The following is a 22,306-nucleotide window of genomic DNA, read 5'->3' on the forward strand; positions in this document are numbered from 1 at the left end:
AGATCTGGTATTGGCCGACATTTAAAGTCAAAATATTGATATCTGATATCGGTATCAGAAGTGTAAAAGCTGGATCGTGCATCTCTAGTGAGAATACATGAGATATTTTTGAGCGACACAGTAGACGTCTCACACCCGGAGCGTCTCAGAGCGTGGCAGCAGGGACACACTATCTCCTCAAACATTCCTACACGTGAGCCACTGTGTCCAAGTCATTTCCCTTGTGGATCGATAAAGTCTAAAGATAAATCTATTTGGAGCCAAAAACATTTACATCTGAATGAAGATGAGCTGGAGGTGGACCCTCCAACTTAGTACCTGTAACTGAGTATATGTTCTGTACGTTTACTTGAGTACATTTACAGTACTGAGCCTGGAACCTGGAGCCTGGAGCTGCTGTCAGTGTGGGTGCTGCTGCTGGAGCGTTCAGACCTCAGCAGGAGCACATGTTCTCTACAGGAGCAGATGTTCTCTCTGCTGCTGTCTGTGTGTCCAAACCCTTTTCTTGGCTGCAATATAGAAATCAGTACTCTGTACTCTCTCACTGTCCCTGTCCTGTCCTCTCAGTGTCCCTGTCCTGTCCTCTTTGTGTCTCTGTGCTGTCCTCTCTCACTGTCTCTGCTTCTATCCTCTCTCAGTGTCTCTGTCCTGTCTTCTCAGTGCCTCTGTTCTCTCTCAGTGTCTCTGTCCTGTTCTCTCTCAGTGTCTCTGTCCTGTCCTCTCTCAGTGTCTTTGTCCTGTCCCCTCAGTGTCCCTGTCTCTGTCCTGTCTCAGTGGATCTTCTTTGTGCACAGTCTCTCTGGCACAAAGCCTCACAGTGTCATGTTTCTTCTGTCTGTAAGACGATCCTGTCTCCTGTCCCCCGTCCTCTGTCCTCACACTGGTCCTTTGTGTGCGAGGACACTGTTCCCACACGTCCCCTCCCGTCCACATAGACGTGTCCTCTGTCCCTGTCACGTCCCATATTTTCACATTTGACACTTGATTCATTCACATACTGCGCTCTGCCCACTTATGTACATTCAGTGTTGGGAAGGTGACTTTTAAAATGTAAAATGTAGTTTGTAACGTAATCCACTGAATTACTTAAAGTGAGTAACGTAATCTGAATACTTTGGATTACTTGATTTTCTGTAGAAAAGACTTGGATATCTTCACATAAGATGTTTTGTCTGCTAAAAGAAAATAAAAAGCCCAGACTTTCCTGAACCGTATTAAAAATATTATTGATCGAAGACGAGGAGACACGGCCCGCGCGGCATGGTTTTATCCTGTTAAATCCTGTTTTAGTCCTGTTTTAGACCTGGTTTAGACCTGTTTTAGACTTGGTTTAGACCTGATTTAGACCTACTTTTATACCTGGGTTCAGTCCTGGTTCAATCCTGATTTAGTCTCGGTTTAGTGTCCGGCATTGAGTGGAATTAAAAAAAAAAAAAAAAAAGGGATATAGTCTAAAATGTGAAAACAGGAAAATACCAGCATGTAACTGTAATCTAATTACCACTCACTGAAACAGTAACTGTAACTGAATACAGTTACTCATAATTTGTACTCTGATTACATAACTCTGGTACATGTAATCTGTTACTCCCCAACACTGTGTGCACAGTACCACAGTGCTCACCAACACGACTAACGTTTGAAACAATATGTACTTTTCAGAGTACTTCTAATACTGGTACTGAAGTTACAGTACTTGTATTTGAGTCATATATTGTACAGTGTCATATTTTGAGTGTTAGTCCATGTTTAGTCCTTCAAATTACATTCACTCAGATGTTCTGTCAGTTACTCCTCTTACTCGGGAGTAGTTACTTTTTACTTTTGGGCCATTACTTTGTACTCTTACTTGAGTACACTTATGGTTACTCCACCATATACTCGTTTATTACCCTGTATTATTCTTTTGGCCCCTGGGAGTCGTTGAGTGGGGCCTGAGCTGAACCGTGGTGAGAGTCGTGACCCGAGGGACTGAAACGCTCAAAGACTCTCACTGTTTATACTTTTATTTACTTTACCTCAATGGACCTCAGAGGAGAGTACACCAAAGACGCATTCACACACACACGCACATGCACACACACATGCACACACACATGCACACACACATGCACACACACGCCCCTCAGAGCAGGGAGGATTTGAACCCCCGCCCTCGTGTTTGTACAGTGTATGAACTGCTTCATACATTTACACATGTGAAGGGGAAAATCATCTTATTGGATGAAGATCTAAAGTGTCTCCAACCATTTTCCTTTACAAAATGAAACTTCTGGAGAGCTGAAGTCGCAAGAAATGAGTGCACACAGTGTTGGGGAGTAACAGATTACATGTACCGGAGTTACATAATCAGAGTACAAATTATGAGTAACTGTATTCAGTTACAGTTACTGTTTCACTGAGTGGTAATTGGATTACAGTTACTTTGTTGAAATACACGTGGTGGTATTTTCCTGTTTTTTTGCATTTTGGGCAGTATCCCCCCCTTTTTTTTTTTTTTTTTTTTGGTAATTCCACTCATTGCCTCATTGCCGGAAACTAAACGAGGTCTAAACTAGATTTTAACCAGGTCTAAAACAGGTTTAAAACCAGGTCTAAACCAGGACTAAAACAGGTCTAAAACCAGGTCTAAACCAGGACTAAAACAGGACTAAACCAGGACTAAAACCAGGTCTAATCTAAATCTAAAACAGGTCTAAAACCAGGTCTAAACCAGGACTAAACCAGGACTAAAACTGGTTTTTAACAGGATTTAACAGGACTAAATCCTGCTGTGTGGACGTGTCTCCTCCTCTTTTATCAATAATTTTTTTAATTTGGTTCAGTAAAGTCTGGGCTTTTTATTTTCTTTTATCAGACAAAACATCTTATTACAATATTCTCGTCTTTGCTTCTCTACAGCAAATCAAGTAATCCAAACTATTCAGATTATGTTACTCACTTTAAGTAAATGAATGGATTATGTTACAAACTACATTTTGGGGGTGTGTAATCTGTAATCTGTAGGGGAATACATTTTAAAAGTCACCTTCCCAACACTGAGTGCACCTCAGCCCAGTTTTAGACAGGAACAGTGAGATGCTTTAAAACAGAAACAGTATCCAGGTATGAGTGCACAGAGTCAGCGTCACAATCACACATTCACAGTGGAAACAGGCGCTTCATTCGTCACATGTGAGTTGTTCAGCCCAGGATCCTTCAGAAATGTGTTGAGATGTTTGGAGGAGGTGGAGAGCTGCTGGAGCTAAAGGAACACTCTGGAACATCCACAGAAGCACCACAGCCACTACAGAACCTGAGAGGGCTTAGCATGTCCATCCCCCGGTTTGCGTGTTCTTCCTGTGTCTGTGAGGAGTTTACTTGTTCTCCCTGTGTCTGGGTGGAGTTTACTTGTTCTCCCTGTGTCTGGGTGGAGTTTACTTGTTCTCTTTGTGTCTGGGTGGAGTTTACTTGTTCTCCCTGTGTCTGGCTGGGTTTCCTCCGGACACTCAGGTTAAGTAGCCAGGCTGGTACCCCCTGTGAGCTGTGGAGCCGTGACTAGTTCCCTTTTGTGGAACAGCACGACAGTAAACACAGCGGTTGAGGTGGATGTAGACAAAGACAGACATTCTGTGTTGGCAAAGATTCCTGAGAAAGGGAAGGGGAAAGACATTATTGTCCTTCTTTCTACAGGATTTGGGAAAAGCTTTATATACCAGTTAGCAGCGGTAGCGGCGCATTACATACATCATGACCAAAGAGCAGCGATTGGTTAAATGAAAAAAGTACCCGCCTACCGCCGAGCGAATGAATTCTAATTCTGTTTCCATGAAGTCAAACCATCTGATGAATCAGGCCACCAGTTTCCCCCATCAGCCCAAAACATGCAGGTCAAACCCTCAAGCTCAGCTCGTCCTGGCCAAGAACAGCCCAGGATGTGTTGCTTTAGTTGCAGGAACTCAGGTTTCAGTTCCAAAGAGCCCCCTCCCTCGAGTGTGGGGCTACTGTTGTTGTGCCCATGAGAAAGACACTTTCCCTCTCACATTGCCCTCTGTCTGACGCTGAAGTCGTCCTGTTTCTCTTCTGCATGTTCTGACCAAGTCCTCTCTCTCTCCACAGCTCTGAAGAGGTCCTTTGACATTGACGATGAGGAGGACATCCCCACCTTCACCTCGCCCTCTCCGGTCTGCTCCCCTCTGCCCCCCGCCTCCCCTCACTACTACCTCACCCACACCAAACCCGCTCTGCAGTCCCCCCACTCGGTCTTACCCGTCTCCCCTGGGCCCCTCTCCGTCCCGGCCCCGCGCTGTGGTTGCCAGCCTGTCCTTCAACAAGGGGACCCCAGCAAGCCCCTGCACACCAACGGGACCTGCGTGACTCGCGCCGCCTCCTTCCACAGCCGCTTCAGCCCCAACGGATACTCGGCCATGTTCGGGGCGGGCAGCGACAACGACAGCCTGCACAGCTCCACGTCCAGCCTGGAGTACGCCGGAGGGGGGTCCAGGCTCCTGTCCTACCCCTCCCCCCGCACGCCCGAAGAGTACCCGCCGCACAACGCCCACCAGCAGCCCATCAACGCCAACTTCAACCACACCAAGTTCTCTCAGGAGTCCAAACCCACCTCAGACCTGCACAACCCCAACGGAGACGCAGGGGGCGCTGTGGGGAGGAGCGGCGCGTCGGAGCACCTCTCTCCCGGCTTCAAGTTTGTCAGTGCTAATGCTAATGCTAACTCTACCTGGAACGGGCGTTTCCGTAGTAACGGCAGCTTCGGAGAAGAGATCCATTCTTTCAACAACCACAGCCCAAAGCCAGCCACCCCGGCAAGTCCGAGGAAGACCCCCCAGCTCAACAAGTTCCCCCTGGACTTGGACAGTATAGTGACCGGTCCCTCTGTCCCTCCAGAGACAATGTCCCCCCGAACCGCTGTCCCACCACCACGCTCCCCCGGCTCTGGGATGGTCAGCTCGTCGGCCTCCCTGAGCAGTCTGGAGAGCTCGGACATCCCTCCCNGGTTTAGACCTGGTTTTAGACCTGTTTAGACTTGGTTTAGACCTGATTTAGATACTTTAGGGTTCAGTCCTGGTTCAATCCTGATTTAGTCTCGGTTTAGTGTCCGGCATTGAGTGGAATTAAAAAAAAAAAAAAAAAAAGGGATATAGTCTAAAATGTGAAAACAGGAAAATACCAGCATGTAATCCATTTATTTCAACAAAGTAACTGTAATCTAATTACCACTCACTGAAACAGTAACTGTAACTGAATACAGTTACTCATAATTAGTACTCTGATTACATAACTCTGGTACATGTAATCTGTTACTCCCCAACACTGTGTGCACAGTACCACAGTGCTCACCAACACGACTAACGTTTGAAACAATATGTACTTTTCAGAGTACTTCTAATACTGGTACTGAAGTTGCAGTACTTGTATTTGAGTCATATATTGTACAGTGTCATATTTTGAGTGTTAGTCCATGTTTAGTCCTTCAAATTACATTCACTCAGATGTTCTGTCAGTTACTCCTCTTACTCGGGAGTAGTTACTTTTTACTTTTGGGCCATTACTTTGTACTCTTACTTGAGTACACTTATGGTTACTCCACCATATACTCGTTTATTACCCTGTATTATTCTTTTGGCTTTTGGCCCCTGAGGAACCGTGGTGAGAGTCGTGACCCGAGGGACTGAAACGCTCAAAGACTCTCACTGTTTATACTTTTATTTACTTTACCTCAATGGACCTCAGAGGAGAGTACACCAATTCACACACACACGCACATGCACACACACATGCACACACACATGCACACACACATGCACACACACGCCCCTCAGAGCAGGGAGGATTTGAACCCCCGCCCTCGTGTTTGTACAGTGTATGAACTGCTTCATACATTTACACATGTGAAGGGGAAAATCATCTTATTGGATGAAGATCTAAAGTGTCTCCAACCATTTTCCTTTACAAAATGAAACTTCTGGAGAGCTGAAGTCGCAAGAAATGAGTGCACACAGTGTTGGGGAGTAACAGATTACATGTACCGGAGTTACATAATCAGAGTACAAATTATGAGTAACTGTATTCAGTTACAGTTACTGTTTCACTGAGTGGTAATTGGATTACAGTTACTTTGTTGAAATACGTGGTGGTATTTTCCTGTTTTTGCATTTTGGGCAGTATCCCCCCCTTTTTTTTTTTTTTTTTTTTGGTAATTCCACTCATTGCCTCATTGCCGGAAACTAAACGAGGTCTAAACTAGATCTTAACCAGGTCTAAAACAGGTTTAAAACCAGGTCTAAACCAGGACTAAAACAGGACTAAACCAGGACTAAAACCAGGTCTAATCTAAATCTAAAACAGGTCTAAAACCAGGTCTAAACCAGGACTAAACCAGGACTAAAACTGGTTTTAACAGGATTTAACAGGACTAAATCCTGCTGTGTGGACGTGTCTCCTCCTCTTTTATCAATAATATTTTTAATTTGGTTCAGTAAAGTCTGGGCTTTTTATTTTCTTTTATCAGACAAAACATCTTATTACAATATTCTCGTCTTTGCTTCTCTACAGCAAATCAAGTAATCCAAAGTATTCAGATTATGTTACTCACTTTAAGTAAATGAATGGATTATGTTACAAACTACATTTTGGGGTGTGTAATCTGTAATCTGTAGGGGAATACATTTTAAAAGTCACCTTCCCAACACTGAGTGCACCTCAGCCCAGTTTTAGACAGGAACAGTGAGATGCTTTAAAACAGAAACAGTATCCAGGTATGAGTGCACAGAGTCAGCGTCACAATCACACATTCACAGTGGAAACAGGCGCTTCATTCGTCACATGTGAGTTGTTCAGCCCAGGATCCTTCAGAAATGTGTTGAGATGTTTGGAGGAGGTGGAGAGCTGCTGGAGCTAAAGGAACACTCTGGAACATCCACAGAAGCACCACAGCCACTACAGAACCTGAGAGGGCTTAGCATGTCCATCCCCCGGTTTGCGTGTTCTCCCTGTGTCTGTGAGGAGTTTACTTGTTCTCCCTGTGTCTGGGTGGAGTTTACTTGTTCTCTTTGTGTCTGGGTGGAATTTACTTGTTCTCCCTGTGTCTGGCTGGGTTTCCTCCGGACACTCAGGTTAAGTAGCCAGGCTGGTACCCCCTGTGAGCTGTGGAGCCGTGACTAGTTCCCTTTTGTGGAACAGCACGACAGTAAACACAGCGGTTGAGGTGGATGTAGACAAAGACAGACATTCTGTGTTGGCAAAGATTCCTGAGAAAGGGAAGGGGAAAGACGTTATTGTCCTTCTTTCTGCAGGATTTGGGAAAAGCTTTATATACCAGTTAGCAGCGGTAGCGGCGCATTACATACATCATGACCAAAGAGCAGCGATTGGTTAAATGAAAAAAGTACCCGCCTACCGCCGAGCGAATGAATTCTAATTCTGTTTCCATGAAGTCAAACCATCTGATGAATCAGGCCACCAGTTTCCCCCATCAGCCCAAAACATGCAGGTCAAACCCTCAAGCTCAGCTCGTCCTGGCCAAGAACAGCCCAGGATGTGTTGCTTTAGTTGCAGGAACTCAGGTTTCAGTTCCAAAGAGCCCCCCTCCCTCGAGTGTGGGGCTACTGTTGTTGTGCCCATGAGAAAGACACTTTCCCTCTCACATTGCCCTCTGTCTGACGCTGAAGTCGTCCTGTTTCTCTTCTGCATGTTCTGACCAAGTCCTCTCTCTCCACAGCTCTGAAGAGGTCCTTTGACATTGACGATGAGGAGGACATCCCCACCTTCACCTCGCCCTCTCCGGTCTGCTCCCCTCTGCCCCCCGCCTCCCCTCACTACTACCTCACCCACACCAAACCCGCTCTGCAGTCCCCCACCCGGTCTTACCCGTCTCCCCTGGGCCCCTCTCCGTCCCGGCCCCGCGCTGTGGTTGCCAGCCTGTCCTTCAACAAGGGGACTCCCAGCAAGCCCCTGCACACCAACGGGACCTGCGTGACTCGCGCCGCCTCCTTCCACAGCCGCTTCAGCCCCAACGGATACTCGGCCATGTTCGGGGCGGGCAGCGACAACGACAGCCTGCACAGCTCCACGTCCAGCCTGGAGTACGCCGGAGGGGGGTCCAAGCTCCTGTCCTACCCCTCCCCCCGCACGCCCGAAGAGTACCCACCACACAACGCCCACCAGCAGCCTATCAACGCCAACTTCAACCACACCAAGTTCTCTCAGGAGTCCAAACCCACCTCAGACCTGCACAACCCCAACGGAGACGCAGGGGGCGCTGTGGGGAGGAGCGGCGCGTCGGAGCACCTCTCTCCCGGCTTCAAGTTTGTCAGTGCTAATGCTAATGCTAACTCTACCTGGAACGGGCGTTTCCGTAGTAACGGCAGCTTCGGAGAAGAGATCCATTCTTTCAACAACCACAGCCCAAAGCCAGCCACCCCGGCAAGTCCGAGGAAGACCCCCCAGCTCAACAAGTTCCCCCTGGACTTGGACAGTATAGTGACCGGTCCCTCTGTCCCTCCAGAGACAATGTCCCCCCGAACCGCTGTCCCACCACCACGCTCCCCCGGCTCTGGGATGGTCAGCTCGTCGGCCTCCCTGAGCAGTCTGGAGAGCTCGGACATCCCTCCCCTCTACCCACCCGTCACCCCGCCGCCCGTCTTTACACCCGTCACACCGCCCGGCCCCCAGCGAGTTCCCAGAGTAAGCCCCTGCCCGGTGCCCCTGTCCCCCGCCCAGACCCCCCGGCTGCAGCTCCTGTCAGGTCCTCAGGTGGGGCAGGTGGACAGTGTCTCCTTCCCCAGGAGTCCCATGTCCTCACAGGGGGACAAAGAAGACGAGCTAGGGGACAGCGTGGGCTCCATCCTCCAGAGGATCGCTTCCTTCTCTCAGGCGGCGCTCCACACCAGCACCAACACCACCTCCGGGCTGCCCGGGCAAATGATCCAACCACCAGCACCCCAAGGACCCCAAGGACCCCAAGGACAGAGCAAAGGTAAGACAAGTCCACAACATGTTTTTCTAATTCTGACTTGGTTTGGTGGGAGACCTGAGCTGAACATTTAGCACTTTTACATCAGTTTGTGGCAAAAAGTTCAGAAGGAAAATACAAAAATACAGGAAATAGCACTGAAACCCTCTGCCTGTGTAATCAGTACAGTACAGTTCACACATGTGATTAGTCTAATCATAACTTGTTTGGATTGTGTTTACGTTGTAGTTGCTAGGTAACCGTTATATAATCATGTCTGTGTTACATCTGCTGCTCATGTCAAACCAGCAAATACAATTATAACTTTACCCAAAAATACCTTCAAATCTGACAATGACTCTGACTCAGTTTTAGACACATGAGGGGTCAGATCTTTTGACTGTGTGATAGATGAAGATTCTTCGTCATGCTGAAGAGTGTAGTGTTCATCAGTTTCACAAACAAACAGATTCAAAATAGAACTACAGTACAGTAATGTTGTGTGCTGAGTGAGCGGATTCTCTCCAGAGCACACAGAAACACTGTTACACACACACGCACACAAACACAAACACACACACACACACACACACACGTACACACACACATGCACGCACGCTCACCTGGCTCATTCACCTCTGCAGAGCTTCAAGTCAGCACACGACAGTAAGAGCAGTGTCAGAGTGTCAGAGGTGGTGACGCATGATTTCACGTGTGCCCTGTCATTGAGTGTGACACACAAAAATCTTTAAAAGGAGGATAAGTGGCCTGTGATCTTAATGCTTTAAAGAAGGAACTACAAACACTGAGCGTGCTGTCAGGAGGGAGGAGGGAGCCAAAAGTATTCAAAAGCTGATACTGATCAGTACTAAAACTATTGTATTGTACCATTGAAACTAGATTTGATTGAGATTTAGAATTAGATTTGAGCAGATATCAAGACTAACAAGTCTTCAGAATATTCACAGGACATAAACGAGTCTTTCCTGATGTTGAGTTGTATGAGAACAAGTGTCAAAGCACATAGACTAGTACACACACGGACCAACATGAACCTACTGCACCACTGACCATTACACACATATAACACATACATGAGAAGAGAAAAGTTTATATCAGAACTTATCAGATTCTTCAGATTGTTTTGTCTAAAGAAATTTTGTTGTTGTTGTTTTTTTTTTTAAAATTCTCATTGTGGTATTTGAATCAGTGTTGAGTATCGAGTCTGTTCCTTAGTACTGATATTGAGTTTGAAATGTGACAACAGTCGTACACAAGTACAACAACCGCAGTGTTAGGCTGCGTTCAGACTGCAGCCTGAAGTGACCCAAATCTGATTTTTTGGCCTCTATGTCCCTGTATCTGATCTTTTAATGACAGTCTGAATGACACAGATCCGATTTTTTCAAATGTGACCCAGGACACTTGGATATGTGCTCCTGAAACCATATCTGATCTTTTGACATGCGACTTCAGTCTGAATGGCTAAAGTGCATTCATCCACCTACACGTTATCAACAAGCCACAAATGTCACTATTCTGCGCTGAAGTAGGAGAAAATTGTTAATGAACTCCGTGTCACTGAAGTAAAGCACATCACCACTCACCACTCTTGGCTCCGTCTCCACATCCACACGTTCCTTTCAATGCCGCTGTCCCACAAAACACCACGGCCAAAAACCTCGTCCTTCTCCTTCTCAATCTCCTCTTTAAAACAAGTAAGTTGTTCATGTTCTGGCTCCGGTACGAGAGGAACTTTAAAATCTCCAGGTGCTCGATGCTGCGTCCATGTTTGGACAACTTCTGTAAACACAGAGACGCTCGCTGCGGTTGACGTCGTCGTGTCTCCAGTGTCACATGTGGGACACTTGGGCCTGTTTACTGTTCACACTGGAGTCACATACAAGTCACATTTAACTGGAAATGTGAACGACCTCGGATTTCACAAAAAAATCTGAATTGAGCATTAAACTCTGCAGTCTGAACGTAGCCATAGAGGTGATGACATATTTCACATCCCCCTCTCATTTAGAGTGACACACACACATCTTTAAAGGGAGGCTCTGTAGCCTGCTCTATGACCAGTTTAACTGGTCACTACAACCACAAGTGAACAGAGGCTTCACCTGCAGACAAAGACACATCCAAGTTTGTCTCTACGTATATGTTCAGGCCTCATGTGAAGCTCAGAAGCTCCAGAGTTCCCTCCCTGAGCTGCAGAGGCTGCACTAGCACTAACTCATGACAGGTGCTGTTAAGTTTAACACAGTGTACACTCAGCCCCTCCCTCTTGGTTTTCATTCTACTTCACATGTTTGTCAGATGTTGATGAAAGATGGAGTCACTTTCTCGTTGTTTCTCTGCTGGCCTAATGGAACACTGACGTTATGGGGACTTTCTGGTGTTTTTAACTGGATTGTTTTGGAAGGGTCACAGCGTGGGCACTTCCTGGGCAGATTTCCTGTAGTTTTTTGCTCAACACTTCCCTCTGTTACTGCTGTCGCCCCTTTTATACTTAAAGGTCATATTACGCAAAACTGACACATGTGATCTTTTATCCATGTTAGAATGTTGTTCCCTCCTCAAAAACATGCCAGAGTTGTGTTTTCACATGTTTGAGTCATTCTTTATTATTAGTCTGTCTTCATCCCCAAGTCTCCAAATGCACTGTTCCACCTTGTGATGTCACAGATGGGTTGTTTTAATGTTAACAGCCCCTTTTACCTTGGGTCAGTAGAGACCAGCAATTCCAGGACTCTAATTATCCAAATGGTTCACATTTAAAAACACAGTGGAGCACTTCCTGTATTTCTACATGACATCACAAGGTGGACCAGAGTGTTTTCTGTTTTAGAGAATAACTCAACTAAAGGGTCTGTGTGTTAAACATGTGTGAATGATACTAAACACAACTGCAGGTGTGTTTGTGATGAGGAAACAACATTAGAGCAGAGATCAAGAAACAGCATCACACGGACGTTTAAAGTGACACTAAACACTGAGTCAGGTTTATGCTGCTAAACACTTCATGGTGTTAACAGCACTGTCTGCTCATCTCAGTCTTTCTGGCACTTATTTGAGTGTAAAGTGTTAAAAGAACTGTGTGTGTGGGCTGCCTCCAGTAGTGTTTCAAGTACTATGTGACATCACATACGACTGCACAGATTACAGCCTGATATTTATAATTACATGGACCCGGTCAAGCAGAAGTAAACAACAAGGCCAAAAATTCAAGTTAATGCATGTGATATAAAAATGTATTGAACAGATACATATGTACTCTAGATTATGAAACTGTTGACCTTTTTTCTGGACCATTTTTGGTTCTAAAGTTCCATACGTTTTAAACAGACCATGTATGAAACATGGAACAAAAATTATTTCCCAAAGTTCAAAGACCTGCAAATCATGTAAATAAATGGATGTATTTCATCATATCTTGTGTTATTCCATCTTTGAACTGTTGATGAAGGGACATGATTTATTTTATTTTTTTATGTATTTAAGATGATAAAAATTTGCTTGGAAGGACTGACATATTTTATAGAAATAGTTTCCTTTCATTTTGAAGTAATATTAAAGTATTCAGAAGAAAAAAGTTGACAAATTATGTAAAATCCTGCACCTTCTACTTGTTTGAACAATTTTCCCTCCGTTACTTTTTCCTCCGTTACCATGACCTTTCTTAATAAAAAATCTCATGACTCAAAAAGTAAGATGTTTTTCAACCTAATCTTGTACCATATGGTAGAAAACTATATGAAGCAAATATTCAAACCAGTTTGTTAAGGATATGTAAGTGAGAACCACTAGTTATCACTGTTTGGATTTATTGCCCAAAAAGTGCTGCATATTTCATTCCCTCCGTTACCGACATGAGTTTTTAAATTTTTTGTCAACAACTTGAAAGAATATCACAGGTTTAACTTGACCCTGTTGGAGTGTAAACTCTTTCCTACATTCTGATACTTTACTTATTTCAATAGTCCCTCTAGTTTCTGAATAAGAACTATTTGAATGTCAAAAATCTGCCCGTTTCCCTCCGTTACCACTTGACTGGACCCACATACAACCATGGAGCTATAATAAAATCTGGACAAGCCCCTCCCCCTCTGTCCCGGCTCCAGACAGACTAGTGGTCGCTCCAGGTACTGCAGCTCCCGAGAGTTTGGGCCCATTTGGGGAATTCCCACATTTTGGGAATTCAAACTGTCCGTGTTCTGACGGGGCATCTGGCTTTCACAAAGGTCAGATTTTGTAGGATTCTTTTCTATTTTCACAACATAAACTTTTTAAAATGTTTAAATCCTCAAAGCTCCGAAAGTGATCTTTGTCAGACTGAGCCTCGCTCTGCTCTAGCAGCTCTCGCTCTGATTGGTCCAAATGCTCCACTCATTTGGACCAAATGATTTTTGGGCCCATGTGCCAATGAGCACAGGCCCCTGAAAACAACACGACGCCATCTTGAGTTCTTGGGCATTGTACTACTATGCAAACACCTGACTGCAGGGGCGGAGTCTGGAGTGTGGATACCTGCAAAACCAATCACAGGCTCCGCCCCTCCCTCTCCCTCACTCTCTCTTTAGTCCTCCAGACTCCGCCCAGTTTCTGTTGGAATGTGTTTGTGGGCAGAGTTCAGGTGTTTAGTCTCACTTTGAGGTGCTAATAGTTCATAAAAGTCCCTGGATATTTATAGCTGCAGGTATTTGTAATGAACCTGGCTCCAGTTCTGTCCTGAGCTCTTTGAAGGAGTCTCATGACCTGAGTCTGAACTTGTCTGAAACAGCTCGTCTTGTTTTTGGATTCGCTGTTGTCATAAGTACAAACAGAATCTAGCTCGTGTGTTCAGGCGACCGCGGTGTCCACTACAGCTCAACCTTTCAGGATTCACATGTGATTTGCAGTGTCTTTGTTTTTCTCTTGAGTCAGTTCACTTTTGAAAGCCCAGTCCAGGAGCCGTCCCGTGACCTGAGACTGAAATCTGAACTGCTCAGTCCATCCAAGAATCCCATGCATTTCAGAAAATGTTTGTGGAGGTTTAAACTACAGGGTTAGCAGCTTTTACACAGAATAAGACCCTCTGGAGACACAGGGAGGGCATTGGACTCACATATTTCAAAACAGAGGCCCTGTTTGGGAAATATAAGCCAGCTTTAAAAGCCTGTACTTGATTTTTGTTCCATATACTTGAGTGGAATGTGTCTTGGCCCAGTACACATCCAGTGTGTTGTATAAGCAGCAGAGGTCAAACTAAGTCTGCTGTGTGTCTGCATCTAATTATAAACTGTCCGTTAATTAGGAAGTGCACGGTTAGCTTTCCTTTGACAGCAAAACCATGCTCTGGCCTCTGAAATCTGTGCACAGTGGTCCCTTGTTTATCGCGGGGGTTATGTTCTAAAAATAATCCGCAATAGAGAATTTGCACCGTCACGTGTCCCTATAGCAACAGTACCTACGCCGCCATGACACCGGGCACACTATGTCATTGACGTCGGCAGCATCGGAGAAACATGAGCAGGTTTTGTTGTGTATTTGGTTGTTCTAGATGCTCTGAAAGGGATAAAACGATTAATTTCTTCACTGTTCCTCTGGAAATGACTCATCAGGAGCTCAAACAAGGGAATTATCGAAAAAAAGACACGGATTATAGCTAGCAAAAATAAACTGCGAAGAGATTTCCAGTGGTACCATCAAGACACACTCACGTCACTTTCATCAAGGTATTTGCTATTTAAACTGTTTCATAGTTTATTTAATGAGAAAAGCACATTTACTGAACTAAAATGTAAAAAGAAAACATTTGCAGTGTGAGTGGCAGTAGAAACTGTATCTTCCAGCGCACATATAAACATGTCACTCGTCGTAGGACCCATGTTTTCTTTATTGCCTTGTTTATCCACAACTATGTCTTCTAGAATGAATCGCTTTTTGCGAGCGGATCTTTCTAACGTTCGCGAGGATCTTTTCATGGCCGATTCTTTCGAGGTTCGGGTCACAGACTCTTCGACTCGTGCTTCATGTTGATGATAGGAGCCCAATGTGGGTTCGTTGAATCATAAACTAGTGCGGGTTTTCCTGGATAAATGAATGAAATTTTAGTTCAGTAAATGTGCTTCTTTCATTAAATAAACTATGAAACAATTTAAATAGTAAATACCTTGATGAAACTTCGTGTGTCTTGATGGTACCAGATAGGAAATCTCTTTGTGGTTTATTTTTGCTAGCTATAATCCGCGTCTTTTTGGACGGACGGATGGAGCGAGAAAGCACGTAAAGGGTATTGATCCCAGTTATTTCTCCACTCTAACGGCAGAGGACCCAAGACCATTTGACCAGAAATTGGTCATAAGCATCGATGGATGCCAAATCACCCTTTTCAACCCCGACAAAAGGTGGAACAAATCAAATTTCTGGTCAGAATTTTATATGAAAGGTTTATTTGAGTCCAAATGTCCACATCTAAAGGTAATAAACCTCATGGAAATGCAGGAAGTGATGTGGCTCTGTGTCCTGGACCTGACACCAGCCGTTTCCATGAACATCACCAGTCAAGTCATGGGGCCATTGCAATTTATTTATTTTATTTTATTTATTTATTTATTTTTTCAGGCAATAAGGAGATTTTTAGTTCACTTACAGACTTGATATTTTGCGCTTTTGTGGAAAAAAAAAAAAGTTGTTTATACATGTTTGGTGTTTGTTTTGTTTGAAAGAGTGTGAACTTTTTTTTCTTTCTTTTTTTTTTTTTTTTTCATATGTATTTGTGGTCCTGTAGTTTTTATTCCAGCCACATGACACAACTGCAGCAGCAGATTGTGAAATAACAGGTTGTAGTGAAAAAAGGATGTAGAACATTTTATTAGGGAGTAAAAGGCGGAGTTTTAATAGTAAAATTAAGAAAAACAAATGTACTAAAATTGCCCTTAGGTGTTGAAGGGTTAAGCTGCCTGCTTCATGTTGTTGACCTAAAAATACATCTTGTTCAGTATTTGAGTAAAAAACTAAAAATGCGTTGAGTGTTGGTGATGAGCGCTGAGCCTCGTGCAGCGGGTGTTTCGTGGACTTGTGGGTCAGTGAGGTGCGGGCCGGTCAGAGGGTTAGGCGTGTTTACTCTGCGCTGGGGGCCCGGGTGCACAGGTCAAAGGTCATGCAGGGAGCAGCTCTCTTCCTGGTGCGAGTGAGGTCAGGGCCAGGGGGCGGAGCCTGTCTACTCCTCACCTCCAGACCTGTGATTTGTCCCACTTTGCACACTCATTAAGTCAGTGGAGTTTTATTAGTGTGAGAGTGTGCTTCTATCGAGCGCAGGACTGTGTCGACGCAAAGGTTAAACTCTCTGATTTTGACTGTCTCAAAAACTTCAATAACACAAACAGTTCACTGTAAACAGTTTGCAGTCGTCCAAAGTTCTTCCTCACTTCCCTTCAACATTCAGAGCAACATAATTATTCACCACCATGAGTTTATAAGCACTCAAAGGAAAGATAACCATGCACTTCCTGATTAACGGACAGTTTATAACACACAGAGACTGGAGAGACTGGACTCATATTTTTTCCAAAAATGACATGACTCAGTTCCCAGGAAATAACTGCTGTTATTTTTGTTCATTTTTTGGAGTCCAATTAGACTTTATGTACTGTATTTTTCTGATTATAAATCACTCCGGAGTATAGGCGAGTTTCAGCTGACGTCATTGTTATTAAAAGCCCGCGTTGCATGCTGGGAAATATTTTGGTCAGAGGCAAGAAACAGGATAGCGGTCAAACACAGTGTGTAACCTCGCGTATTTATCCCCGATAATGGTAAATTCCTGCTGCATTATCAGATGCACAAATAGAAGCACGGAAGAAGGAAAATGTCTTTTTCGTGTTCTGAGTGAAAAGAACCACTAACGGTGAATTAAATGGTTTTCAAACATTCGCAGAGCAAACGTAGAAGATCCTAACAAACCGTGGACTCCAACAAGTTCAACAACACATCGAGACTCTTGGAGGTTTTCCTCTTTTCTGCTGTGAATGGCCCAGGAGTTTCCACCAAGTCATTGTGGATATCGCCAAAGTGAATATTTGTCCAGGTAGTTGGTGAATCTGACCAGAAATTTGGTTTGGTTTCACCTTTTGTCGGGGTTGAAAAGGGTGATTTGTCGTCCGTCGATGCTTATGACCAATTTCTGGTCAAATGGTCTTGGGTCCTCTGCCGTTAGAGTGGATAAATAACCAGGATCAATACCCTTTACGTGCTTTCTCACTCCGCCCGTCATGTTGAATTAGTGTTTATTGCCGCCGACCAAAATAATTCCCAGCATGCAACACGCGCTTTTGTCAACAATGAAACTTGCCTATAAGTTGCACCAGCCAAAAATGCATAATGAAGAAGAAAAAAACATAAAAGTGGCACCAGACTATAAGTCGCACTTTTTGGTTGAAATTTATTTGATAAAATCAAAGACCAAGACCCGACATTTCCTTTGTAAAGTCAAGTTGTAGTAAAAACAATAGAAGAGAGAACAACAGACTGTTAACGTCACATATGAACAGTTCTTCAGATAAACTATAACATCAACAACAGAACAGAACAAGTTTACCAAACTCTCCATCTCACTCCAAATCACTAAATCCATTCCATTCTTCATCCTCGGTGTCACTTCTGAATAACTCGTCCTCGACCTCCGGAGGTAAACAGAGCCGCTTCCTCTTCTGTGTCGCTGTCATCAGAGTCAGCATCAGTTCCAGTTAGAATTCTTCGGGTCTTTCTGAATCCCGACAGGATGGTTTCGGTGTCACTGAAGACCAGGTTTTGTCCATCCATCCAGTGACTTCAGGAAAGTGTCATGGTGCATCCTCCCGGTGTCATGAAGCTGTGTTCTCCATCCCTGCCTTTCGCCAGTCCTTCACAAGTTCCTCACTCACTCCAAACTTTCTTTCTGCTGCTCGTTTTAAATTTTCAGTGGTAGAGAAGTAATGGTGTGATCGATTGGTGCGACTTAGCTTTGCTAAAGTAGCCATCTATTGTACTTGGATGTTCTGATCTGTGTATTTGATATTTCTCATGAGTTTCTAAATGTCTACACAGTCCACTTGTTGAACCTGCGGAACACTTGATAACCCGATCACACAGCACACACTCAGCGTTATTATTGTCCATTTTCTGTAAAACAAGTAGACGCACACCACTGAGTTTTCCCAGTTTCCCGTCATAACTTTTCCCAGGAATCAAGAAATAGTTTTGATCAGATTTCCTGTGAATCCCACGTCCCGGGATTAAACCCTAGTCCACAGGCAGAGGACACATAGAGACAGAAGACGTGTCCGCGGGCCGAGGACACATAGAGACAGAAGACGTGTCACAGGCAGAGGACACATAGAGACAGAAGACGTGTCCGCGGGCAGAGACACATAGAGACAGAGACGTGTCCACAGGCAGAGGACACATAGAGACAGAAGACGTGTCCACGGGCAGAGGACACATAGAGACAGAAGACGTGTCCGCGGGCAGAGGACACATAGAGACAGGAGACGTGTCACAGGCAGAGGACACATGAGACAGAAGACGTGTCCAGGCAGAGGACACATAGAGACAGAAGACGTGTCCACAGGCAGAGGACACATAGAGACAGAAACGTGTCCACAGGCAGAGGACACATAGAGACAGAGACGTGTCCACGGGCAGAGGACACATAGAGACAGGAGACGTGTCACACAGAGACACATAGAGACAGAAGACGTGTCCGCGGCAGAGGACACATCGAGACAGGAGACGTGTCCGCGGGCAGAGGACACATAGAGACAGGAGACGTGTCCGCGGGCAGAGGACACATAGAGACAGAAGACGTGTCCGCGGGCCGAGGACACATAGAGACAGGAGACGTGTCCGCGGGCAGAGGACACATAGAGACAGGAGACGTGTCCGCGGGCAGAGGACACATAGAGACAGGAGACGTGTCCGCGGGCAGAGGACACATAGAGACAGGAGACGTGTCCGCGGGCAGAGGACACATAGAGACAGGAGACGTGTCCGCGGGCAGAGGACACATAGAGACAGAAGACGTGTCCGCGGGCAGAGGACACATAGAGACAGGAGACGTGTCCGCGGGCAGAGGACACATAGAGACAGGAGACGTGTCCGCGGGCAGAGGACACATAGAGACAGAAGACGTGTCCGCGGGAGGACACATAGAGACAGAGACGTGTCCGCGGGCAGAGGACACATGAGACAGGAGGTGTCCGCGGGCAGAGGACACATAGAGACAGGAAGACGTGTCCGCGGGCAGAGACAGAGACGTGTCAGCACATAGAGACAGGAGACGTGTCCGCGGGCAGCAGAGGACACATAGAGACAGAGACGTGTCCGCGGGAGAGGACACATAGAGACAGAAGACGTGTCCGCGGGCAGAGGACACATAGAGACAGAGACGTGTCCGCGGGCAGAGGACACATAGCAGAGACGAGATGAGTGGAGGTCTTTGAATTCCTGAGCTGACACCTGCAGGGGTTTTCCAGCTCTCCTCTGTCCTCGTCCTGCTGCAGCCTGACCCACAGACACACTCTCTCTCTTCTCTCCTCCTCTTCTCTTCTCCTCTTCTTCCTCCTCTTCCTCCTCTGATTGTGTGTCTGAGTGTGACACTGAAAGGACATTTCACACGACTGAGGAACATATTTAGGGAAGTGATATTTTCAACACTCACTCAGTCACTTTATTCTTTCAGAGGAGCACTTTAAACACACAGAACAGGACAATATAGAAACCTCAGAGCTCTGGACACACAGCAGGAAAGTGTCTCCTGTCTCTGCTCTGTTGTTTGGGACGCTGATATGACGGGACGTTCCCTCTGGAAAGTCTTCTGCTGTATTTGTTTTCAGAGTCCAGGCTCAATCTCCACAGTTCCTCCAGCCTTTGAACTGCACAAGCGGCACTTCCTGCTTGGTCAAAATCCCCAAATGTTAAATTTAAAAAAGAAGACCAGAATAAAACCTGCTTTTATAAAAACACTAAGTCAGCCACAAGAGCAGCCAATCACAACTGTCCACAGAGCTGGATCTGACCCATCTGTTCCCATGGAGATGTGTCTCCTGAAAAAAAAAAAACTAAATAATGAAACTGGCCTGGACAAAAATGATGGTTCCCTCCTTAACTTAATATTTTGTTGCACAACCAACAAAACTCTGCAAACAAACTTTCTGTAACTGTCAATGAGATTTCTGCACTGATCAACATGTATTTTGACCCATTTCTCATGAGCAAACTACTGTAGTTGTCTTAGGTTTGAACGGTTTCTTCTCCAGACGCATGTTTCAGTTCCTTTCACAGATGTCCAGTAGGATTGAGATCTGAGCTCACAGAAGAACACTCCAGAACAGAAGAACACTCCAGAACAGAAGAACACTCCAGAACAGAAGAACACTCCAGAACAGAAGAACACTCCAGAACAGAAGAACACTCCAGAACAGAAGAACACTCCAGAACAGAAGAACACTCCAGAACAGTCCAAGTTGTTCTTAGTCATTCTTGTGTGTTTTTAGCTGTGTGTTTTGGGTCATTATCCTGTTGGAAAACCTATGACCTATAAGTGAGACCAAGTTTTCTGACACCAGGCAACTCATTTTGTTCCAAAATACCTTGATAGTTTTGAGATTCTGTTGTATTTTGCACAGATTCAAGACACTCTGTGCCAGATGCAGCAAAACAGCCCCAGAACAAAACCAAACCTCTTCCATGTTTCACAGTAGGACAGTGTTCTTTTCTTGGTCTACTTCATTGTTGCGTCTGTGAACATAGAGCTGATGTGTCTTGCCAAAGAGCTCCAGTTTTGTCTCATCTGTCCAAAGGACATTCTCCCAGAAGCTTTGTGGCTTGTCAATCTGCATTGTGACAAATTCCAGTCTCACTTTTTTATGATTTGCTCTCAGCAGTGGTGTCCTCACATGAAGTCCACTTTGGTGACAGATGGTGTGATCTGACACTGATGTACTTTGCCCTTCTAATTGCCCTTTTAATTTGTTTGAAGGTTGTTATGAACTTGTTGGTTACCTTTCGTATGATCTCTTCACTTTGTCATCAGTTTTCCTCTTGCAGTCGTGTCCAGGGAGGTTGGCTTCAGTCCTGTGGACCTTTAAACTTGTGAAGAACATGTGTAACTGTAATCACAGGAACATCAAGCTGCTTGGAGATGGTCTTATTGTCTTTATCTTTAACCTGCTTGTCTGTCATTTTCTTTCTAGTCTCCTGACACAGTTCTCTTCTTCTCTTTCTCTGGTCCATGTTCAGTGTTGTGTCCATCATGTCTCCAAACAGCACAATGACACATGTCCCCTTTAAACAGACACACTGACTGAGGACAAGTTTGAAGAACCTGTGATGCAGATTAGAGACACATCTAAGTTTAACATGTCCTTTTTGTCCTGTTATTTACCAGCTTTTCTAGGGGAACCATCTTTTTTGTCCAGGCCAGATTCTTTAGTTTTTTGGGTTTTTTTTTTATAAATGTGTTGAACAACAATTCATAAACAGTGTCTGATTTTCATTGGACAATTTTCAGTAAACATTTTATTTATTATTGATTTTCTCAATTTCAAGTTATTTCAGTGACCATTGTTGATTTTTCTTTCATTACTAGAGGGGTACCAACAATTTTGTCCACGACTGTATGTGTGTGTATGTATGCATGTGTGTTTATATGAATGTGTGTATGTGTTCTGCATATGTGTGTGTGTGTGTGTGTGTGTGTCTGTGTGTGTGTGTGTGTGTGTGTGTGTGTACATAGTTGTGTGCTGATTACAGTTTGGGTTGCAGATGGAGACAGCATCGCCGTTCTCTTAATAACAGCCTAATGCTCCGTAAGTGGAGCCTCGGCAAAAATCACTGTTTTGCTTCCAACTGCGCACTTTGTTTTTCATCCAAACACACACAGCCCACTGCTTCCTGCCTCCCTCCTCCTCTCCTCCTCTCCTCCCCTCCCCTCTCTCCCTCTCTCCTCCTCTCCTCTTCTCCTCCTCTCTCCTCCTCTCTTCCTCTCTCTCCTCTCCTCTCCTCTCCTCTCTCTCCCTCTCCTCTCCTCTCTCTCTCTCCTCTCTCCTCTCCTCCTCCTCTCCTCTCTCCCTCTCTCCTCCTCTTCCCTCTCCCTCTTTCTTCCTCTTCTCTTCTTCTCCTCTCCTCTTCTCTTCTCCTCCTCTCCTCTTTCTCGTCCTCTCTCCTCCTCTCCTCTTCCTCTCCTCTCTCCTCTCTCTCTCTCTCTCTCCTCCTCCTCCTCTTCTCCTCCTCTCCTCCTCTCTCCCTCTCTCCTCATCTCCTCCTCCTTCTCTCCTCTCCCTCTCTCCTCTCCTCCCTTTCTACTCTCTCCTCCTCCTCTCCTCCTCTTCT

At 45.2% G+C, this 22,306-nt stretch overlaps 1 protein-coding gene across 1 annotated transcript in view; it reads left to right on the top strand.

The window, feature by feature from the left end:
- The first annotated feature begins 7,733 nt into the window (after positions 1-7,733).
- Positions 7,734-22,306, top strand: part of LOC110167849 (neuronal-specific septin-3-like) — a 61,431-nt gene continuing 46,858 nt past the window's right edge. The window contains exon 1 of the mRNA XM_020933244.2: positions 7,734-8,974. Within this exon, the coding sequence (XP_020788903.2) occupies positions 8,026-8,974 (949 nt within the window). The 5' untranslated portion in view covers positions 7,734-8,025. The remainder of the gene's footprint in view (positions 8,975-22,306) is intronic.

The sequence above is a fragment of the Boleophthalmus pectinirostris genome, unplaced genomic scaffold (genome assembly GCF_026225935.1).
Source record: "Boleophthalmus pectinirostris isolate CB_2022bp ecotype Guang Dong unplaced genomic scaffold, ASM2622593v1 HiC_scaffold_17, whole genome shotgun sequence".
NCBI classification, from domain to species: domain Eukaryota; kingdom Metazoa; phylum Chordata; class Actinopteri; order Gobiiformes; family Gobiidae; genus Boleophthalmus; species Boleophthalmus pectinirostris.